This window comes from Euwallacea fornicatus, chromosome 16 (genome assembly GCF_040115645.1).
Source record: "Euwallacea fornicatus isolate EFF26 chromosome 16, ASM4011564v1, whole genome shotgun sequence".
Taxonomy (NCBI): Eukaryota; Metazoa; Arthropoda; class Insecta; order Coleoptera; family Curculionidae; genus Euwallacea; species Euwallacea fornicatus.
Window position 1 is genome coordinate 1,552,398 of NC_089556.1, and position 17,832 is coordinate 1,570,229.

General features: G+C 33.9%; 5 protein-coding genes across 9 annotated transcripts; 3 read left to right on the forward strand and 2 right to left on the reverse strand.

Annotated features, from left to right (window-relative positions):
• Positions 1-1,119: 1,119 nt before the first annotated feature.
• Positions 1,120-2,986, forward strand: p23. Of its 2 annotated transcripts, XM_066291016.1 has the most exons (5): positions 1,121-1,265; positions 1,562-1,648; positions 1,917-2,064; positions 2,127-2,298; positions 2,359-2,986. In XM_066291016.1, exons 1-5 carry the CDS (start codon positions 1,252-1,254, stop codon positions 2,445-2,447), a joined length of 510 nt encoding a protein of 169 aa, XP_066147113.1. In that variant the 5' UTR covers positions 1,121-1,251; the 3' UTR covers positions 2,448-2,986. The 2 variants fall into 2 exon arrangements, with proteins under 2 accessions (XP_066147112.1, XP_066147113.1); XM_066291015.1 differs by having other exon boundaries at positions 1,120-1,265; positions 2,127-2,986.
• Positions 2,987-3,600: 614 nt separating this feature from the next.
• LOC136344134 (ATPase WRNIP1-like) lies at positions 3,601-5,963 on the forward strand. Its single transcript, XM_066291286.1, has 8 exons — positions 3,601-3,984; positions 4,206-4,596; positions 4,648-4,887; positions 4,938-5,091; positions 5,146-5,329; positions 5,394-5,508; positions 5,593-5,723; positions 5,793-5,963. Exons 1-8 carry the CDS (start codon positions 3,723-3,725, stop codon positions 5,864-5,866), a joined length of 1,551 nt encoding a protein of 516 aa, XP_066147383.1. The 5' UTR covers positions 3,601-3,722; the 3' UTR covers positions 5,867-5,963.
• Top1 (topoisomerase 1) lies at positions 5,954-13,089 on the reverse strand. Of its 3 annotated transcripts, XM_066291266.1 has the most exons (12): positions 12,949-13,089; positions 11,631-12,219; positions 11,044-11,204; positions 10,828-10,989; positions 10,759-10,773; positions 10,457-10,642; positions 10,263-10,363; positions 8,153-8,625; positions 7,463-8,072; positions 7,205-7,405; positions 6,952-7,159; positions 5,954-6,897 (listed from the first exon to the last, which is right to left on the reverse strand). In XM_066291266.1, exons 1-12 carry the CDS (start codon positions 12,988-12,990, stop codon positions 6,700-6,702), a joined length of 2,946 nt encoding a protein of 981 aa, XP_066147363.1. In that variant the 5' UTR covers positions 12,991-13,089; the 3' UTR covers positions 5,954-6,699. The 3 variants fall into 3 exon arrangements, with proteins under 3 accessions (XP_066147363.1, XP_066147364.1, XP_066147365.1); XM_066291267.1 differs by lacking the exon at positions 10,759-10,773; XM_066291268.1 differs by lacking the exons at positions 10,263-10,363; positions 10,457-10,642; positions 10,759-10,773; ... (2 more) ...; positions 11,631-12,219; positions 12,949-13,089 and adding an exon at positions 8,850-9,079.
• A 565-nt stretch (positions 13,090-13,654) lies between these two features.
• Positions 13,655-15,047, forward strand: betaggt-II (geranylgeranyl transferase type-2 subunit beta). The gene is made up of 3 exons (XM_066291298.1): positions 13,655-14,481; positions 14,537-14,745; positions 14,799-15,047. Exons 1-3 carry the CDS (start codon positions 13,862-13,864, stop codon positions 14,966-14,968), a joined length of 999 nt encoding a protein of 332 aa, XP_066147395.1. The 5' UTR covers positions 13,655-13,861; the 3' UTR covers positions 14,969-15,047.
• A 189-nt stretch (positions 15,048-15,236) lies between these two features.
• On the reverse strand, positions 15,237-17,761 carry Rnmt (RNA guanine-7 methyltransferase). 2 transcript variants are annotated; one of them, XM_066291291.1, is made up of 5 exons: positions 16,759-17,744; positions 16,309-16,518; positions 15,983-16,255; positions 15,758-15,931; positions 15,237-15,702 (listed from the first exon to the last, which is right to left on the reverse strand). In XM_066291291.1, the coding sequence occupies exons 1-5, from the start codon at positions 17,345-17,347 to the stop codon at positions 15,626-15,628; spliced, it is 1,323 nt and encodes a 440-aa protein (XP_066147388.1). In that variant the 5' UTR covers positions 17,348-17,744; the 3' UTR covers positions 15,237-15,625. The 2 variants fall into 2 exon arrangements, with proteins under 2 accessions (XP_066147388.1, XP_066147389.1); XM_066291292.1 differs by lacking the exon at positions 15,237-15,702 and having other exon boundaries at positions 15,764-15,931; positions 15,990-16,255; positions 16,759-17,761.
• Positions 17,762-17,832: the final 71 nt, after the last annotated feature.

Genomic DNA, 17,832 nt, shown 5'->3' on the forward strand with positions numbered 1-17,832 from the left:
AGTTCCGAAATTTCCGTTTTGAAAAGGCCGACGTTTCAATTATATAGTTGGTCCTCCTCACGACTATTTACTTTAAAAAAAGGCCTAATGTATAATTGCAACATTGACCTGTTCGAAAAACAAAGGACTTTCTATTCCTGTCCCAAACTTGCTAACTTGACTTACTTTATACAGGACCTGTTTTAGCAAGTCTAACGTCCCAGGCGAATATTTTAATCACCACCTCCCTACTACAAGAATAACCGCCAACCAAGAAAGTTTGCCGCTCTCGAAGCCTCGCTTCCCGTAAGGCCGGTACTGACTATATGCTTACATTAATACGTTAACTACTATCTTGATACACATTTGATAATCATTCAATTAGTTTGACTGCTCGTAGTTTTCTACTCACGTTCTCTTATGACACTTTCACTGTTTTTTGCTTCTTCAATTCATATTGCCACTGCAGATTTTTTAAGCTTCCATATAATTTGTATTCATTCGCCTTAAAATGTGAACAACGCTTTAGCAAAGTGCGTTTTATATCTCAGTAAAGTAGTGAACGTGCTTGAATGTTGAAATCTTGACGGTACGGCGAAGGGAATATTTTCTGAATAGCGAAGGTGAAAATGACAAAAACACTTGTGGAACTCTATGATGAATCTTACAAGTGTAAATATAACAGCGTCATTGCCATTTTAACTTAAATCAGGCCATTCTACATCTTGACAACTTGACGAAGGAACGTTGGAAAGTCTATTATTTTAGAATTTAATGATAATGAGGAAGCATTTCCTGGAGTGCGCAAAACGTTTTCCAAACATTGATGGACGGTTAAGATGAATTTTAAATTAATAAATGCAGAATATTTCTGGGTAAGCGAAGGCGTATTTGAAAAGATGGTGAAAGCGCCTGAAAAATGTACTGAATGGAGAAAGATCGACCCAAGACTTGGTATAATGGCGAAGATAAAATTACAACTGTGCTAAAATAGCAAAAGAAAACTGTAAAGTGCATTAGACTGGGGAAAATTCCTCGTAAAATTCAATTAAATAGAATACAAAAATGCAATATTGTTTACATAATATACATAATACCGATCGATAACTGCACATGTCTACTGTAAGTCAAGTATGACGTGTGACATAGAGAAAACAATGAAACCAAGAAACTATTGGAGTTCAGATTGTTGTCAGGCACGACAAAAATTCGAGAATAGCGGTGTAGTTTTTTTCATTTTTTGAAGCTATTTTCTCTGATAAAACACGCAAAATGACTGATTCCAAGTAAGAACAATGATTTCACTTTATCAGTCTTTCAAATTAGCCATAATTCATAGGTTTTAGTCGATATTTGCTGATGTTTAACACGCGAAACATTTTTGTACGCCATGTTGTCATTTAAAACTATTGATTCTAGAATTTTCCTTATATTTTCCTTTTTGATTAATTATTAGAAATTTGATTAATTTTTACTTCTTAAAAACGTTTTTTTTTCAACTATTAAATGGAAAAATATAGTTTCAATAGAAATTTCTTAGTATTAAGCATTTTTAACCTAACTTCTTGTCAAATTGTCCCAGACTTCCACCTCCAGTTATGTGGGCCCAAAGGTCTCCTGTGGTGTTCCTGACTATCAATTTGGAGGACGTGAAAAACCCTGAAATCAAGTGAGTAATGACATTGTAAGAATCTTAAACTTATTTTTATACTAAATTGTTACTAGTACAGTGTAGCATTTTAGCATTGGTTCAATATAATGTGTAACTGCAATAAGACTTCTGGCGATTCCCAAATTCTCTTAAGTCATTAAATGTCTATGAACTACGGAATTGCAGAGCTTGACAACCACATTTGTGTCCTTGTATTCACCTTTTCTTTTAACAAAAAAAATTCTAATAGAAGTTATTAATATATATATTTTTTACGTCACATTAGGTTCACAAAGGATTCAGTATTCTTTCATGGGACAGGGGGTGTAGATAAAAAAGAATATGAAGTCACAATTCCTTTATATAAGGAAATAGATCCAGATAAAAGTAAGAGTTTCAATAGGGAAAGATGTATTGAAATTGTTTTAGCCAAAGTAAGTAGATTTATCTGTTTTTTCCTCTAAAAAGTAAACAAGTTCTTAATTGGTCATTTAAGGCCAACCTTGAAGAGCCTTATTGGCCTTACCTTACGTCTGACAAGAAAAAGCATCATTGGCTGAAATGTGATTTTAATAAGTGGCATGATGAAGATGATTCAGGGGATGAAGGTGTAGGTGGAATGGGAGGAGGTGATTTTGAAGAAATGATGCGACAAATGGGCGGTTTAGGTAGAGTTTTTTTTGTAGTATCTATACCTATCAGAATATGCATAACATATTTCTTTTCAGGAGGAGGTGGCGGAAAGCCGAATTTCGCAGATTTAGACGCGGATGAAGGAGGCGACTCTGATGATGAACCCATTCCTGACTTAGAGTAGTGTAGGATATTTAGAGCAACATTACAAATTTACTATTCAGTCCCCTTTTTCTTACCACATTTTGTATCATTTCAGTTATTAAGTTATTGAATAAAATAACGTTAAATTAAGCCTTTTAAATATTAATTCCGGGTGAACGTCGCAATTCCTGAGTCTTGATGGTCTTCAAAGGATATTTGGTTTTGGTTCTTGGCGTGTATATAAGTTAATAATAATTGTAAGTACAATGTGGTTAAAATATAGGCAGTTAGAGCAAAAATGCATTCACCATGTCTTATGAGTTCTTGAAATGTGAAATTCATGGAACAGACTGACTCCTAATGTTGCATGTAACCGCTGTTTTCAAACGGCGTTATTCCCTAGCAGAATCAGTGATTCAATCAAATTTCACACTTCAGACCTAATCACTTCATCTTTATTATATTTAGTTACTTTTTATGTCTTGAAACTTAATGAAAATCGAATACTACACAGTAGTTTTACTGTATGCTGTAACTTTTGAACCAAAATTTATAATTATAATTCTGTGAAAATTTGTACATTCGCATTGTTTTATTTAAACTTGATTCATATTCGGAAAAAGAAAATTTTGTAAGTCTGTTGGTGCATTTTTTTAAAATTAAAACAAAAAGCATAAACTAGGCGATGGAAAGCAATTAATTCCACTTAGAATCTCAGGAGAAGACGCCGGATAGCCAATGCATAATTGTGCTAACGAATAAGTTTCTGATGGGAGGTGGATGTTTCGTTACTATAGATTAGTTTGTGTTATGTCATCGTACCAATGCCGATAGAATGTTATTTGAGACGATTTTGCCTGGTGACTGCTACGTTTGTCGTATTAGTTGACGATATTTTTGAAACTAGTGACCGTTATGTTCGAAGAAGCTTATAGTTTTTCACTAACTCTCGGCATTAAAATACACGATACTGCTCATGATTTTGGCTAATATAAATAATTAATAGTACTCTGCACACAGTGAATCTACTAAGATGTAACCGAATTGAAAGATTGAAATTTTATATACCAATGCGGTCACGGAATTGAGTTATTGGAGAACAATGTTCCTTTCGGCCACCATCTCATCAAGATTCTCTTGAATTGTGCCATCTATACACAATTATGGTTAATTTTTTCCTATGTAAAGAAATGTAATTTGGCATCTGTCATATTACATGTAAACATAAACAAAAATAACCGTTAAAACTATCTGATTAAAATTCACTGTTAATTTATTATTAAATTTACAGATAGTAATTTCATAATTATACATAATGAATGCTGAAGCAACCAGCGTGAAGACCACTGAAGCGGTATCTTGCCCCATATGTAATGATCTTTATCCTCCAAATGAAATTGAAGAACATGCTAATAAGTGCATATTTCTGAATTGTACCGAGGAGAAACAGAAACGCAAAAGGTCCTCTTCGTCTTTACTTAGTTTCGATGAAGACAATATCTCTAATCGACAAAAAATCCTTGCATCACAGAAAAATATTCGAGACACAGAGAAATCTGCAATTGGAACATCAAGGAGTAAGTTGGTGGTTTATAAGCAAAGTGGCCAAAACCTAAATATTTTCATATTGCATAAGATTGAGGTACTTGCATGATATAGATTCACCCTCAATATGACATTATATCTTTCAGTCAAAGTGGATCATTCAAAAGAAATAATGGACAACACACACCTGTAACACTATGAATTTTTTTTTAAGTTTGTTTGCATATACGGGACAACATGTAATGTATTTTAGTTTCCCTTACTGCTGGACCAAGTCCTTCGAAAAAACCAAAACAACTACCAGATTTTTCCTTCAAAACTCCTCTTGCAATTCAAGTGAGACCAAAATCATTGGACGACTTTTTTGGTCAGTATCACATAATAGGGGAAGGCACAGTATTGCGCAACCTTCTAGAGCAAGGAAATATCCCAAATATGATGCTATGGGGGCCTCCAGGCTGTGGAAAAACTTCTTTAGCTCATGTAGTCCATGAGACCTGTAAAACAAATGCTACAAAATGGAAATTTGTCAGTCTTTGTGCAGCCACTTCAGGCATTAAAGAAGTGCAATCAGTTGTTGCATTAGCAAAGAATGATCTAAAATTTGGCAAGAGGACTGTATTGTTTATGGATGAAATTCATAGGTGTGAATTATGTGGGTTTTTTAATGAAATTTGATTATTTGGTATCTACAGATTTAACAAAAAGCAGCAAGATATTTTTCTACTGAGTGTTGAAAAGGGAGATATTGTGTTAATTGGAGCCACTACAGAAAACCCTTCATTTGCAATAAACAGTGCACTTTTAAGCCGTTGTAGGGTGGTTATTCTAGAGAAACTGAATTCAGATCAACTTTATGGCATCTTACAGAAAGCCATTCTTTATTGTGACTGCTGCATTATCGATGGGGCAAATTCTTGTATTAAAAATGATAGGTATGCCATGTGGCCTTGTAATATTCTACTTCAGTATTTATTCTCATAAGGTTAACAATACAAGAAAACGCCTTAAAATGGATTGCAGAAGTAAGCGATGGAGACGCAAGATCGGCTTTAAATAATTTAGAACTCATAATGAACTATTATCACAAAATTCCTGATCATGTGGTGACAATAAGTGATATCGAGGATAAATTAAAGGTGATTTCCAAATATGAAATATAAAGGGTGGAATAGGATGTTCAGTGTTTACAGAGGGCTCATCTTTTGTATGATAAAACTGGTGAGGAACATTACAACATTATTTCAGCGATGCATAAAAGTATCAGGGGCTCCGATCCCAACGCTGCTCTCTACTGGACGACCAGAATGATCGTTAGTGGCGAAGATCCCAAGTTTATCGCTAGAAGAATGGTTCGGGCTGCCAGTGAAGATATTGGTAAAAAGTTTTATTAAGAAACAGTTTTATGCTTAGAACAACTTTACTTTTTACTGGCACTTAGGAAATGCTGATCCCCAAGCGCTACCATTAGCAATTGCCACAATGCAGGGTTGTCAATTGATAGGAATGCCTGAAGCTGATGTTCTTCTTGCGCAGTGCGCTATATATCTGGCAAGGTACAGTGAGAATATTTTTCCATTGTTTAACATAGCATAAAAATATGTAATTATTTGCAACTTTTGGTAATTGTTCGACTTTAGAGCACCAAAATCAAGAGAAGCTGACACTGCTTTAGCTCGCGCAAAGTCGCTAATCAAAGACCATAAAGGAGCTCAACCAGTTGTTCCACTACATATTAGGAATGCTCCTACCAAATTGATGAAAGAATTGGGTAAGCAAGCATTAACATCACTCACAATGCTTTTATTTCAAATTGTGATTTGTCGATTTATTTTATAAGGATACGGCCGATTACAAGACGGAGCAGAATTTACGTTCATGCCGCCAGAATACAAGGATGTTGATTTTTTTTGAATAAGAAAGTTTATTACTGTTTAAAGATATAATTATATTGTTACGTAACTGTTGTTTTGAAAGGGAGAGAAATTAAACTGTGCCCAGTACTTTAAAACTGCTTATTTTATTTTAAGAGTTCTGTAATATACAGACTACCTACATCGTTTTACTCCACTGTAAAAAGAAATTAAAACCAGTCAATTACATTATTTTAAAAAAATGTGTAAGCTATACCGCCGTTATTTTTTTTTTAACTGATCAATACCCTCTTAATGAATATTACGCAATATAAAATATCTAAGTTGTAAGAACTATTTTCTTAGGTAAAGCCGGGCCGGCTTTGATTGAGAAATAAAATAAATGGAGATGTTTTACATTTGTTGAGGACTTAAAAACCACGTCCGACTTATTACGGAATACAAGTGCGTAAATACTTAGCTAATATTTTCCTAACAACGCTAATTAGTGTCAGATAACCGAGCTTTTACTTGCGTTCACTTCGGCATATCAATTAAATATCCTAAACAAAAAAATCACATTTTACGCTCATTTAGATTTACGATGATAACCAATAAAGAATGCATCCGCACTAAAAATGTAAATAAATATATTTGAAAGCACAATATAAAAATTTCTTTCTAACTAATCCTCTTTTCAGTAAATTGACATTTCAATCAACGAATTTACTTGAATAATGCGACACATTTAAATTAGTCCCGGACTAAATTCGAACTGTACAAAATTTAATCTATGTCTTGGCCCACACTTCACACCGGAAATTTGCTTAAAGAAGGGGACATGAAGTATTACTATAGTATGTACAATGAGGGAAATTTCTTTCAGCAGTTTCACTACTTTATCTTTTCGAAGCGATAACTGGGACCGGCCATGTCGATGGCCCATCGGAATTTATCTCTTTGAGTTTTGTTGTAAATTTTTTCAATGGGGACTCCATATTTTTTGCACCAAGCCACTGATATTCGAGGGTCCAAATAATTAAGTTTTGATGTTCCTAGGGCAATAGTCTTATTTTCATCTCGATCAGTTTCCTATGAGTTATTTCGGTTTAAAATTTAATTAAAAAAAAAATGCTTTAACCTTACCTGAATTTCTAATTTGGCCAACTGTTCCCGCATTCTCTCTAACATTTTTTTCTTTTTATCATAAACCACTTTTTCCTTTACGCTTCCATGCTTGGCGTCCCTTTGGGCGTCTTTGACCTGCCTTTCTGCGTCTTTGACTTGTTCTCGCTTGGTCTCAATTTTCTCCTTCAGAGCATCCATTGACTTTTGATGACCTTTGGGTACCGCCCTAAACAGTCTTATTAGAACAAAAACATACAAGTGAAATTATTACCTTTGATGGTTACATAAAATGGCGACCGCCCTATTCGCTCTGTTATACGAAAGGATCTTCTCGGCTATTGAATCGTCTTCGTTGGTCAGTTTGTCCAGTTGCTGTTGCAGCGTCCACGAAGCATTGTATGTACGGAATACTTTAGCGGTTAATCCCTCCATCAATTCGTTTAAGTGTTTATTCATGATACTAGTGTTCAGTCTAGATGAAATATTATATATTAGTTTCCTTACTCAAAAGTATTCCACAAGAGTTTACCTATCAAAAAGATCATCTCCTCCTTTTTTATTTTCCATAAATAATTGAAGATTTTTAAACACCCGTTTTTCGACGGGCACTTCGTTATAATAACGAATTGAATCTTTACCCAGGAAATCAAAGACTACTACATAACGCTTATCATCCCTCTCTTCATGAAGCTCAATATGTTCCACTCGCAACGAACAACAACCAACTGTATCAGCTTGATCTTCATCTTTCTCATTACCAGCCCTAAGGGCCAATTTGTCGATGAAATATAAAGCAACTGCCCTTTGTCGGATTTTCATTTCTTTGGACTTCCAATCAAGTTGGTAGTTTTCTCTAAGTTTGTCTACTTTTTGATGGAGTCGCCTGGCGGTCTCGTATTTTTGCCAATCTTTCTCTCCTTTTAATTTTGAACTAGGATTCAACATAATATATTTGACTTGATTCTGTACATTCTCTGTCCAGGAAGCAAGCCATGTTACTTTGTCATCATGTCGCACTTCCTTCCATTTATGACCAGGAGGTGGCTCTGGAATCTTGGACTTTTTACTACAATTAATTATAATGTCTTCAGGTTCAACTCGTCTTTTCAGTTTTCCCATTTTTGGATGTTCACCTCGTCCTACATGAAAGAACAACTGTAGAAAACTGACACTACTAAAATCACCACAACCAAATATTTACATAATATGCAATATTTACCTCTAAAAAGACCTGGTGGTTCAATTTTGAAGTTCCCAATTTTTTCCTTATGCCCATCAATAACACAAAACCCATACTCCTTCATCATCGCCTCGTTCTTCTCCTTCACAACTAGTTTCTCCTCTTTGGTTTTATTTCTGTTTTTCTCAGCAAGATCCATGAAATAAGCATGCATCTGCTTAAAATTGCACTTTTTAAGATCGGTAATTTTGGCGCGTTCGCTGCTTGTCATTGACTCCCGCCAATCATGGAAAAAGTTCTTGTTGAAAGCCTCTTTTGTTGTGTAGTCATGATCAAGCATTTTAGCGTAAAATCCCGCGATTTCTTCCGCCTTTGGGCTAAGCTCAACTTCCTTCCCATCATAGAAAAATTTAACGTTTTTAGGTAGAGGGTCATAAGGTGGGGCAAAGACAGGGCCTTTGTGTTCTAAATAGTTCCACTTAACTCCATCTTCTTTTTTCTCTTCTTCCCACCTGGGCACATGAAAAGAGATTCAAGCAATAGTTCAATAAACTCAATTAGCAGTATTTTAATGCTTTGTATTGCAGGATGAAAATAAAGTATCAAGTCAGTAACAGAAAATATTCAGGTACATATTAATTACTTGTCTTATATAACTTAGTACCAACCAACCACAATTTATTTCAGCTAAATAATTGGCTAAATCAAATGTTTCCATAGCTCTATTTTGAATTACCTCTTTAAAGTTCTTTTCCTTCTACCCCTACTAGGCAAACTAATTTGATTCTGCACTAACTCATCAACTACACATTTCCTAACACAGTTCAAATCATATGTCAAACTCGGACAGGCCCTGATACATTTATTAACATTTTTATCTTCGGAATTTGCATATTTCCTAACTGAAGTCTTCAAATGTTCTTTAGACTCTTCACTTTTAAAGTACACTTTGTAATGAATTTTATGCTCTAATACCTTGAAACTGTTGTTTGCCCACAGGCTATAACCGATCTTTATGAAGTTCCTTTGATTGTACCATAAAATAAAGGTTTTGAACATGTTTGAGCTACATAATTGCGTTGATGTAATCGAAATAGGGAAAACAAGGAAAAAAAACGTGAAAATATAACCTCAAACCTTCAATTTATAAAAGGGAAGCGTCAAGTCAAAAATAAGTTGAAATTGACAAGAGTGACAATTTACATCGAAGTTCGATAGATGGTCCTTAGATGGCGCAAATGGAACAATGTGAAAAAAAAAACGGTAACCAGAATAAACACCATAGAGTTCAACCTACTTAAAAAAATTTGTGCAATAAGTTGCACGTGGCACATATTTTACTTTAATAAAAAGTTGAAACATTGTTAATTTTTGTACTCATGAAAAATTTCATGCAAGTAAATGTTTTATTGAACCTGAGAAAAGTTTCCTGTGTGAATATCAATCTATAAGAGATATATAACTATATACGTTTCTCGGGTTCGATTTTAAAAGAAAAAAAAAGAGTAAAAACAAATAGTATTGTAATGTTTTATCGTGTAAAATTGTATAACTAGACGTATCTTTCAGATTCCACCAAAAAACAGTTGCAGAGACTTTACTAAACTAAACGCCCTACCGTGCCCTTGTTTATACTTAGCCTGGTTAAGTTTGTCAAAAAGAATCCTCATCGGTTTAAAAGAAAATAAATTGTAACATTTCCGACAAGGATATTTATTTTACTCGTCCGTTACCGCTATTTACATCACATATGTCACTCATTTTGTCAATATTGAAGTTGATGGTCAAATTCAAGAGAGAGGCATGTGATTTACGCCAATCACTTTTCTTTTAAATTCGAGCCCAAAAAATATATGTTAGTTTCCAATGTCTCCTCCAGGTTTTGAGAAAACAACAAAATTCCATCAAATTTGGACCACTTAATATGGCAACAATATAATGATGTAATGAACATAAAAGTTGTTTAGATTATCAAATTTCTTATGATTGTTAAACATTATTCTACATTCTATAAAAAAATTGGATAATCCAAATCCCGCTTTGCATTCCACTTTGTAACAATTTACGCCTACTCACTTTTATAGTTTGAAGAAATGTTTTGTTTTTTTCATAAGTTCAAAGAACAATTATTGGAAGAAATAATCCTTACCATTTCCAAACTTCCTGTACTTCTTCCTCTTTTTTCTTCCTTCCTCCCTTCTTAGGACTTTCTTCTTTAATTGTTTCTTCTTTTATTTTCTCTTTCTTGACCTAATGGAAACATACAATAAATTATATTAATTGTACCTACTTCTGTGTAAACACTAAAAATTTCAAACATGACATTAGGGGTGAAATACTCACCTTTTTCTTCTTCTGAGGCTTATAATCCTCATATTCGTCTTCATCAGAGTCTATATGTTTTTTCTTCTTTTTCTTCTGCTCCTTTTCTTTCTTGATCTTTTTCCTAGACATCAGGGGAGTGTCATCCTCTTCATCCTCCTCCTCATCTTCATCTAGTTTCCGTTTATTCTGGTTAATGCGGGCAGCCTGAAGTTTTTTGACAACATAAAACTTATTTTGAACAAAATCAAATTTTACTGTTAAAAAATCAATTCAACATTAAATCAACTCTCTCTAAACAATTAAACAAACAACACAAATACCTTATTCCGTACTTGCTGCATAAGACAAAATATAAAATCACAAAAAAAACCTCTTACATTGCTACTTACCAATGGCATATCTTCCTCACTGACCTCTTCTTCTTTTGGAGGTTTAAAATCCTCATCCTGAGATTCATCTTGAGCTTCTGAATATCCTTGATCGTCTTCAGAATTCTCAAATGTAGATTCACCTTTGCTGAATTGAGATAGATTATATTCACAACTTGAAGCCTAAAATTTAGTTTTTTTCCGTATTTATAATGCTCTAAAATTTCAATATCTTACTTGAGATAAATTGTTGTAGCCTTCACCCTCATCCTGGCTTGATGGCTCATCTTTAATTACTAGCTTATCATCATCATCATCGTCGGTGCTAAATGCATCTTCTACTTTGGGTGCAGGTTCTTCTTTAATTTCTTCTTTTAATTTACTCCTCAAATCATCCTCTGAAATGTGTAAAATATATCATGATCCCATTGCAATCATTTTGCATTGTTATCAGAAATCTAGTGTCTGATTTGTTACCTCTTTAGAGCATTGGGAATTTAATTTACAATAAGGATAAATATTTTTTAAGGAGGAAATATTTCATATTGAAATGGATAAAGAAAAAAACACATTTTATTATGAGAAAATGATTGTGGTTTGACTTATTACCAACTTTTTGTCATAAAGCACTAATTTTATCAAAACTAATAAGTCCTGTATATATTCTATACAAAATACCATAATAAAGTCTTAAAGTTGGTCCAGTTAAACCATCTAAAACTTGTTTTTTTTACAGTTTCATGTTATCTTTTAACATATAGAAACTGTTCATTCAAAAAATGGTACAACTTCAGTGAAATACTTGTTCTGGCAAATAAACTTACCATCATATTTCTTTTCTTTGCTCTCCTTCTCCTTATCCCTATCTCTCCTTTCTTTATCCTTACTGCTTGAGTGATGCCGATCTTTGTCCTTGTCTCTATGTTTATCCTTTGAACTACTACTTTTCCTATCTTTATCTTTTGATCGTTCCTTTTCTCGGCTCTTTTCTTTGTCTCTGTCTTTTCTTTCCTTGTCCTTAGATGTACTTGTTTTTTGGTCACGGTCCTTGTCTTTTGAACTGGAGCTTTTATGATCCTTCTCCTTTGAACCAGAAGTTTTCTTGTCCTTTTCATCTCGATGTTTCTCCTTGTCTTTCTCCCGATGTTTTTCTTTATCTTTACTAGATGACTTATGTGAACTGCTGTGCCGCTCCTTGTCTTTGGATGTGGAATGTTTATCTCTTTCTTTGTCCCTATCTTTACTCCTGTCCTTATCTTTGCTGGAGGATTTGTGATCTTTATTTTTGGACTTGTCCCTATCTCTATCTCTGTATTTATCTTTGTCTTTATGCTTGTCCTTGTGTTCAGATTTGTGCTTGTCAGAATAACCATTCAACCCATTCACAGCTCCTGAAGACTTGATTTCCTTAACCTTTAAGAAAAGGAATCATAGTAACAAATAATGAAATATAAAAATTGCAGTGGGTTAATATAAAGACATCTTGTGGGGAAGTATAATTAAGAAATTAGAATCTAAGGCATATTAAATGGGAGAGGTAGAAATAAAAATGTAATAGAAATATTGTCAGTTCAATGTATCACTTGGTACCTCATTTTTTCATTCAATATTTTTGTGAGGTCAGTGAAAGTAACATCAAAAACTACATATTTAATTTTGTGTTATACATTATTCTACACTATAAAATACAATTCTAAATATGCAAAAAGTTGCAGTTATTACTAAAGATCAACTTCAACAAGAGTTTGTAACCAGTGTATTAAGTATTTACAGTAATTTTAACTACCCATGAGGAACGTTTACATGAAGTAGAAAATAGTGCATGGGAAAAATGAAGCGTATTTGAAAAATGTAACTTAAATAAGGCCTGCAAATAATCTAAAGTCGAGTTATATAACTTCTCCAGAGAAACTGAATTCAAAGCGGCAATGCACAACGGAGAAAAACCGAAAAATCCGGTAAAAGGCGTGCTTTGCAATAGGTAGACGTGGGACTTAGCCGCTGACGCCATTTTGGGACTTAGAAAAATTTCCTATGTAATGCATGCGATCACGAGTAAAGGAGGTAAACTTGAGGTTTTCGCGAAATAATAACTGCGTACAAAGAGGGATAATTAAATTAGTAAATTTTGTGCATAGTTACCACAGTCGAATCTCCTTCAACGCCAGAGTTATCGCCTTCCATTTGCTTCAGAAATCTCCACAACCTTCCAACGATAACGTGAACATCGAACAAAGTCGGATTCTGGCCGAAGACCGATTTCAATTTTTCGTCAAAGTGCGAAAAGATTGTTAATGCGCGTGCGTCGCTAGAGGAATGTCTGGAATGCCGGTTGTGAAACGTCAAGACAAACGAATTCTTAATAAGGGATTTCAAATTCAACAACACACTTGCAAGACTCCGTCGGCTGTTGCTATCGATAGCAAGTATATTCTATAAGGTCGCTCTAGGAATTGCATATTTCCTTATATTGTAATAGAATTATGGTAATTTTATGTCCGGGAACTACAAAGGCACACTGATGTCTAAAAACCGAACTAACTTGTATTTCTTAACAACTTAAAGTTATTAAGAAAGAGTACCCTAATAAGTTTAAACTTAAGCTGTTTTAATGTTACTCTCTTTGAAAATGAAGAAAAGCGTCATATTTCAAATGTTAATATTTTGAAAATTACTTAATTAAATAGACATAATTTAAGACACCTTGTATTTCAATTTTAAAGAAATAAAACAAATCATAAAATAAAACTGCACCATAGAATCGATTTTTGTTTACGTCACTCTAGTCACTCTATACGTGTGAAGATTTTTGACAACTCCACCTTCCAGTTTGACATTAATAATAAGACCCTTATTAATCTGTTTATTTATTTATATTTTTGTTTACATTTCCACATTCCGAAATTTTCTTATTTTCATGTGTATATTTCAGGATTTCGCTTGATTTTTTCTATAAATTTGTTGAAAGAAACACCCATATCTGCGCCTGAGTGACTGAAACTTCAAAGACACACCTCATCATATTTAAGCGTTGTTCAATAGAATAATTCCCACTATGGCAACTCTTATGAAAGATATAAAACTACCCCAAGACCACCCCAAGAAAATCCTGGCATCAAAACATATAGATTTCATCAATGAATACGGCCAAGACGAAGATAATTTCGAATATGGTATGACGGACTATCTTCGAGTCTCTGGAATGTATTGGGGTTTAACTGCACTGGAATTAATGAATGCCCAACCTACTCAAGACAAAGAAAGCATTGTTACTTATATTAAACAGTGCCAGGACCCTCAGAGTGGTGGTCTAAGTGCGTGCATTGGTCATGATCCTCATATATTGCATACATTAAGTGGAGTGCAGATTTTGGCCACATATGATAGACTTGATGCCATTGATACCAGTGCAGTAGTAAAGTATGTGCAAAGCTTGCAACAAGAAGATGGCAGTTTTTCTGGAGATAAGTGGGGAGAAATTGATACTCGCTTCTCATTTTGTTCAGCAATGACTTTGTCTTTATTAAAAAGAATGGATGCAATAGATGTAAATAAGGCAGTTGACTTTGTGGAGAGTTGCAGAAATTTTGATGGGGGTTTTGGGTCAAGGCCTTTGTCAGAGAGTCATGCAGGGTTGATTTATTGTAATGTAGGATTTTTGTCACTTACACATAGGTAACAAAATAGTACAACAATATAGATAACTATTTTTACAATGTTAAAAATCTAGATTAGATTTGGTGGATAGAGATACATTAGCTTGGTGGTTGTGTGAAAGACAGCTTCCTTCAGGGGGATTAAATGGTAGACCTGAAAAATTGCCTGATGTTTGCTACTCTTGGTGGGTACTTTCTTCTTTATCAATACTAGGAAGGTTGCACTGGATTGACTCTGAGAAGCTGAAAGAATTTATTTTTGCCTGCCAAGATTCAGAAACAGGTCAGTCAAATATTGAAGGCAATTGAAACATTTTGATATGATATTGTTTGTAGGAGGTTTTGCAGATAGGCCTGGAGATATGGCCGACCCTTTCCATACAGTTTTTGGCTTAGCAGCTTTATCCCTTCTTGCAGAAGAGAGCTTACAGAAAGTAAATCCAACTTACTGCATGCCTCAACATGTTATTGATAGACTAGGACTTAGACCACAGATTTTGTCTTAAGAATAATTTTGAAGTTTACTTAATGTTTTTTTAGAGATCACCATTTATTAGAGTAATATATGATCAAGATATATATAAACTCTAAGTTTTTTTTTTAATATACAGCTTAATTTTTGTGTTCATGCTTTGATATATGTATGTATGAATATTCTTGCCCTATCCAAGCAGTTTTGCATAAACTGTGTGATGCGTCGAGTTTGAATGAACCAATACATGTACTAAGGAGTTTGCTAAGAAATTCAGCTTAAAGGAAAGAAAATATAGAAAATAATAGACAATGTGTCACAGTTTATTTTCAATGAAATCACAATATATTAGGTTTGTTTCAGCAATCAATGCATGATCTGTCTGTAGAAGGTTGACTGGCAAATTGTGGGAGTTTAAATCATTATAGAAATGTTTTGATTAAAAAATAAATTATAGGTGTGTGGAAGTGCATGAGTCCAACATTTAGTTTGGAAACAATTTTCAAATATTCCCAATAGTAATCAATTTATAAAAAAACTGGCTAATCACTTGCCTAAACAGGTCTCTGATTATCAGTTAGTGGTGGTGACTATTACCAAAATATAACTATTATCTATATTCCAATTAAACTAATAAATTATTCAAGTAATTATTACATCTACAAGTTAGGTTTTTTATATAAAATATCTGTTAGTCATAACATGGAGTGCCATCCTTGTTCCAACTTCGAACTTTTTCTTTCTCAAAGGCAAATGTAAGGTATAGGGCTGAAAATAAATTTACAATAAATTAAAAATTCTCAATCTATAACAAAATGCATACAAGAAACTTCCCAATCACTCTTGGATAAAGTTCCACATGGGTATTGACTGTTTCCTTGTCTGGAAATAAATGTTGTGGCGTGATTGTAGTCATCAGGAGCATCCCCTGTCAAAGGTTTATTATCCCTTGCAGGATATGATTCTAAAGCTGCCATGTTAACCAATAATCGCCTCCCTAGAAGGTAAAAGATTACCTAACACCTACTACTACCTTTAGTGACTATACCTTCAACCTTAATTCTCTCAAAGAACTGTCCAAATTTCTCCTTTTTAACCAACCTTAACCCATACTTTTTGGCTAGTTTGACAAATGTAAGAAAATGCACTAAGAACTCAGGACAATTAACTCTTCCATCCAATTTAAAATCATATTTGCCCCCAAATAAAGGTGGATTCTCAATATCAAAGTGTGGTATAACTTGGTATATATCATTTCCAAATCTTCCATTATTAGATTTTCTTGCCCGACTTATAACTTCATTAGAATCCACCATTGTTCCTTTAATACAGAAAAAGAAAGATTTTTTGCAACTTCAATAATTGGCCACATACCAATAAAATATCCTCCAGCTTGTAAACACTCTGAGGCATTCTTTAACCAGCATTCTGCTTGTGGTAAACTCTCAAAACTGTAGTGAAACGCAAACTGAGAACTGACAAGGTCTAATTTAAGAGATGGATCTTCAAATTTTTCCCTGTATCTGACTTTGCCAGCATCACCATGAATATACTCAATTGAGAATAAATTTCCCGAATTCCACCCTAAAACCCAATTGTTTCATTTTGGCTAAAGCTTGATTCTGTTAAACCTGATGTGGATACATAAGAATTTACATTATGAATTTGGCTATATCAGATTGCTATTATTGTAGTGATGATTAAACCATTTTGGTCTAAACAAAATAAAAATAATTCTCCAAGTATTTTTTTAGTTCAATGATGCTGCTCAAAATTGTTTATCTGTCACAAGAATATATTTTGTTTACCAGTAACTTTACTTACTCCTCCTATTCTGTGAACTCTGCTTCATAAGATTGTACCTTTGTTTGCAGTCCTCTAAAGAACCTTCAGCAATATCACTAACAATAACATGTGTAACATTTCCTTTTCTCCACTTCTCCAAATCCCCACCTTTCCCTCCACACAAGTCAAATACTCTTATTGGAGGATTAAATTGTTTTTTTGAATCTTTAATTTTTGTCAAATATTCATTAATAAGCATGCTCTTTATCCAATTGTGGAATCTCCGCAAATATATAATTTTACTTTCAGCTCTTTCTTTTAGGCCTTTGTCTTCAATTAAATTGTAGTGAGTTGCCACCATTTCAGAATGACTAACAGGTTTCTCAGGCTCTATTAAAAGCTTTTTAAGAGGCCTGGGGTCTTCGTCCTCTTGTGGTCCTTTTCGTTTATTATAACTGTCTTCATTCTTTGTTTGAGTGTTGGGGACAGTATCATCTTCAGATGTTTCTCCCTCAGTGGAGTCCACAAAGTTTTTTGTAGAGTATGAATGGTTTCCTTCATATCTTCTGTCAGCTGCCGCAGCCGCCAACATTAATGTTTCTTCTAATTGATCAGTATTTTCAGCCATTGCAACACAGAGGTAATACAGGAGTGATTGCTTGGAGTACTGGTTAGATTTCAAAAGGTACAAATACAGAATTTAAAAGGAAAAACATTAGCAGATTCCCTAAGTATGGAACTTAAGGAGATGTGTTTGGGGCCCTGGGGAATATTACAAACAATACGATGTCAGTGATTAGTATAAAAAATTGGTTTTAAAGTCCGTCTATTTGGTTGTTTTGAAAGTATTTTGTAGAAATTCTGCCACAGCAGTTATTTAGTAAATTAAAGAATATCCCTAACCTAACAAATTCGCGAATCTCAATTCATCTGTTCGCAAATGACAACACGAATGAAATAACATACTGAGTCCTCAAGATAGACTATCTCATTCTAACTTATTAAAAATAATGGCGCAAAGTGAAATAAAAACTGGATATGAAAAGAACTATTAGAGAAAAGAGAATTTAGAATGACAGATCGTAAAATTCTAATTTCTAATAAATGTCATTC

Coding starts and splice junctions, on each gene's coding strand:
- p23 (XM_066291015.1), top strand. Junction 1,649..1,916: donor GTGAAAAACCCTGAAATCAA/GTGAGTAATGAC, acceptor ACGTCACATTAG/GTTCACAAAGGATTCAGTAT. Junction 2,065..2,126: donor TTGAAATTGTTTTAGCCAAA/GTAAGTAGATTT, acceptor TGGTCATTTAAG/GCCAACCTTGAAGAGCCTTA.
- LOC136344134 (XM_066291286.1), top strand. CDS start 3,723: ATGAATGCTGAAGCAACCAGCGTGAAGACCACTGAAGCGGTATCTTGC. Junction 3,985..4,205: donor TGCAATTGGAACATCAAGGA/GTAAGTTGGTGG, acceptor AATGTATTTTAG/TTTCCCTTACTGCTGGACCA. Junction 4,888..4,937: donor TCTTGTATTAAAAATGATAG/GTATGCCATGTG, acceptor TATTCTCATAAG/GTTAACAATACAAGAAAACG.
- Top1 (XM_066291266.1), bottom strand. CDS start 12,990: ATGGAAGGCGATAACTCTGGCGTTGAAGGAGATTCGACTGTG. Junction 7,406..7,462: donor GGAGATGATCTTTTTGATAG/GTAAACTCTTGT, acceptor TATTTCATCTAG/ACTGAACACTAGTATCATGA. Junction 7,160..7,204: donor ATTTTATGTAACCATCAAAG/GTAATAATTTCA, acceptor AAGACTGTTTAG/GGCGGTACCCAAAGGTCATC.
- betaggt-II (XM_066291298.1), top strand. CDS start 13,862: ATGGCAACTCTTATGAAAGATATAAAACTACCCCAAGACCACCCCAAG. Junction 14,482..14,536: donor TTTTTGTCACTTACACATAG/GTAACAAAATAG, acceptor TTAAAAATCTAG/ATTAGATTTGGTGGATAGAG. Junction 14,746..14,798: donor CTGCCAAGATTCAGAAACAG/GTCAGTCAAATA, acceptor TATTGTTTGTAG/GAGGTTTTGCAGATAGGCCT.
- Rnmt (XM_066291291.1), bottom strand. CDS start 17,347: ATGGCTGAAAATACTGATCAATTAGAAGAAACATTAATGTTGGCGGCT. Junction 16,519..16,758: donor GAGTTCACAGAATAGGAGGA/GTAAGTAAAGTT, acceptor ATTGGGTTTTAG/GGTGGAATTCGGGAAATTTA. Junction 16,256..16,308: donor AGCTGGAGGATATTTTATTG/GTATGTGGCCAA, acceptor TCTGTATTAAAG/GAACAATGGTGGATTCTAAT.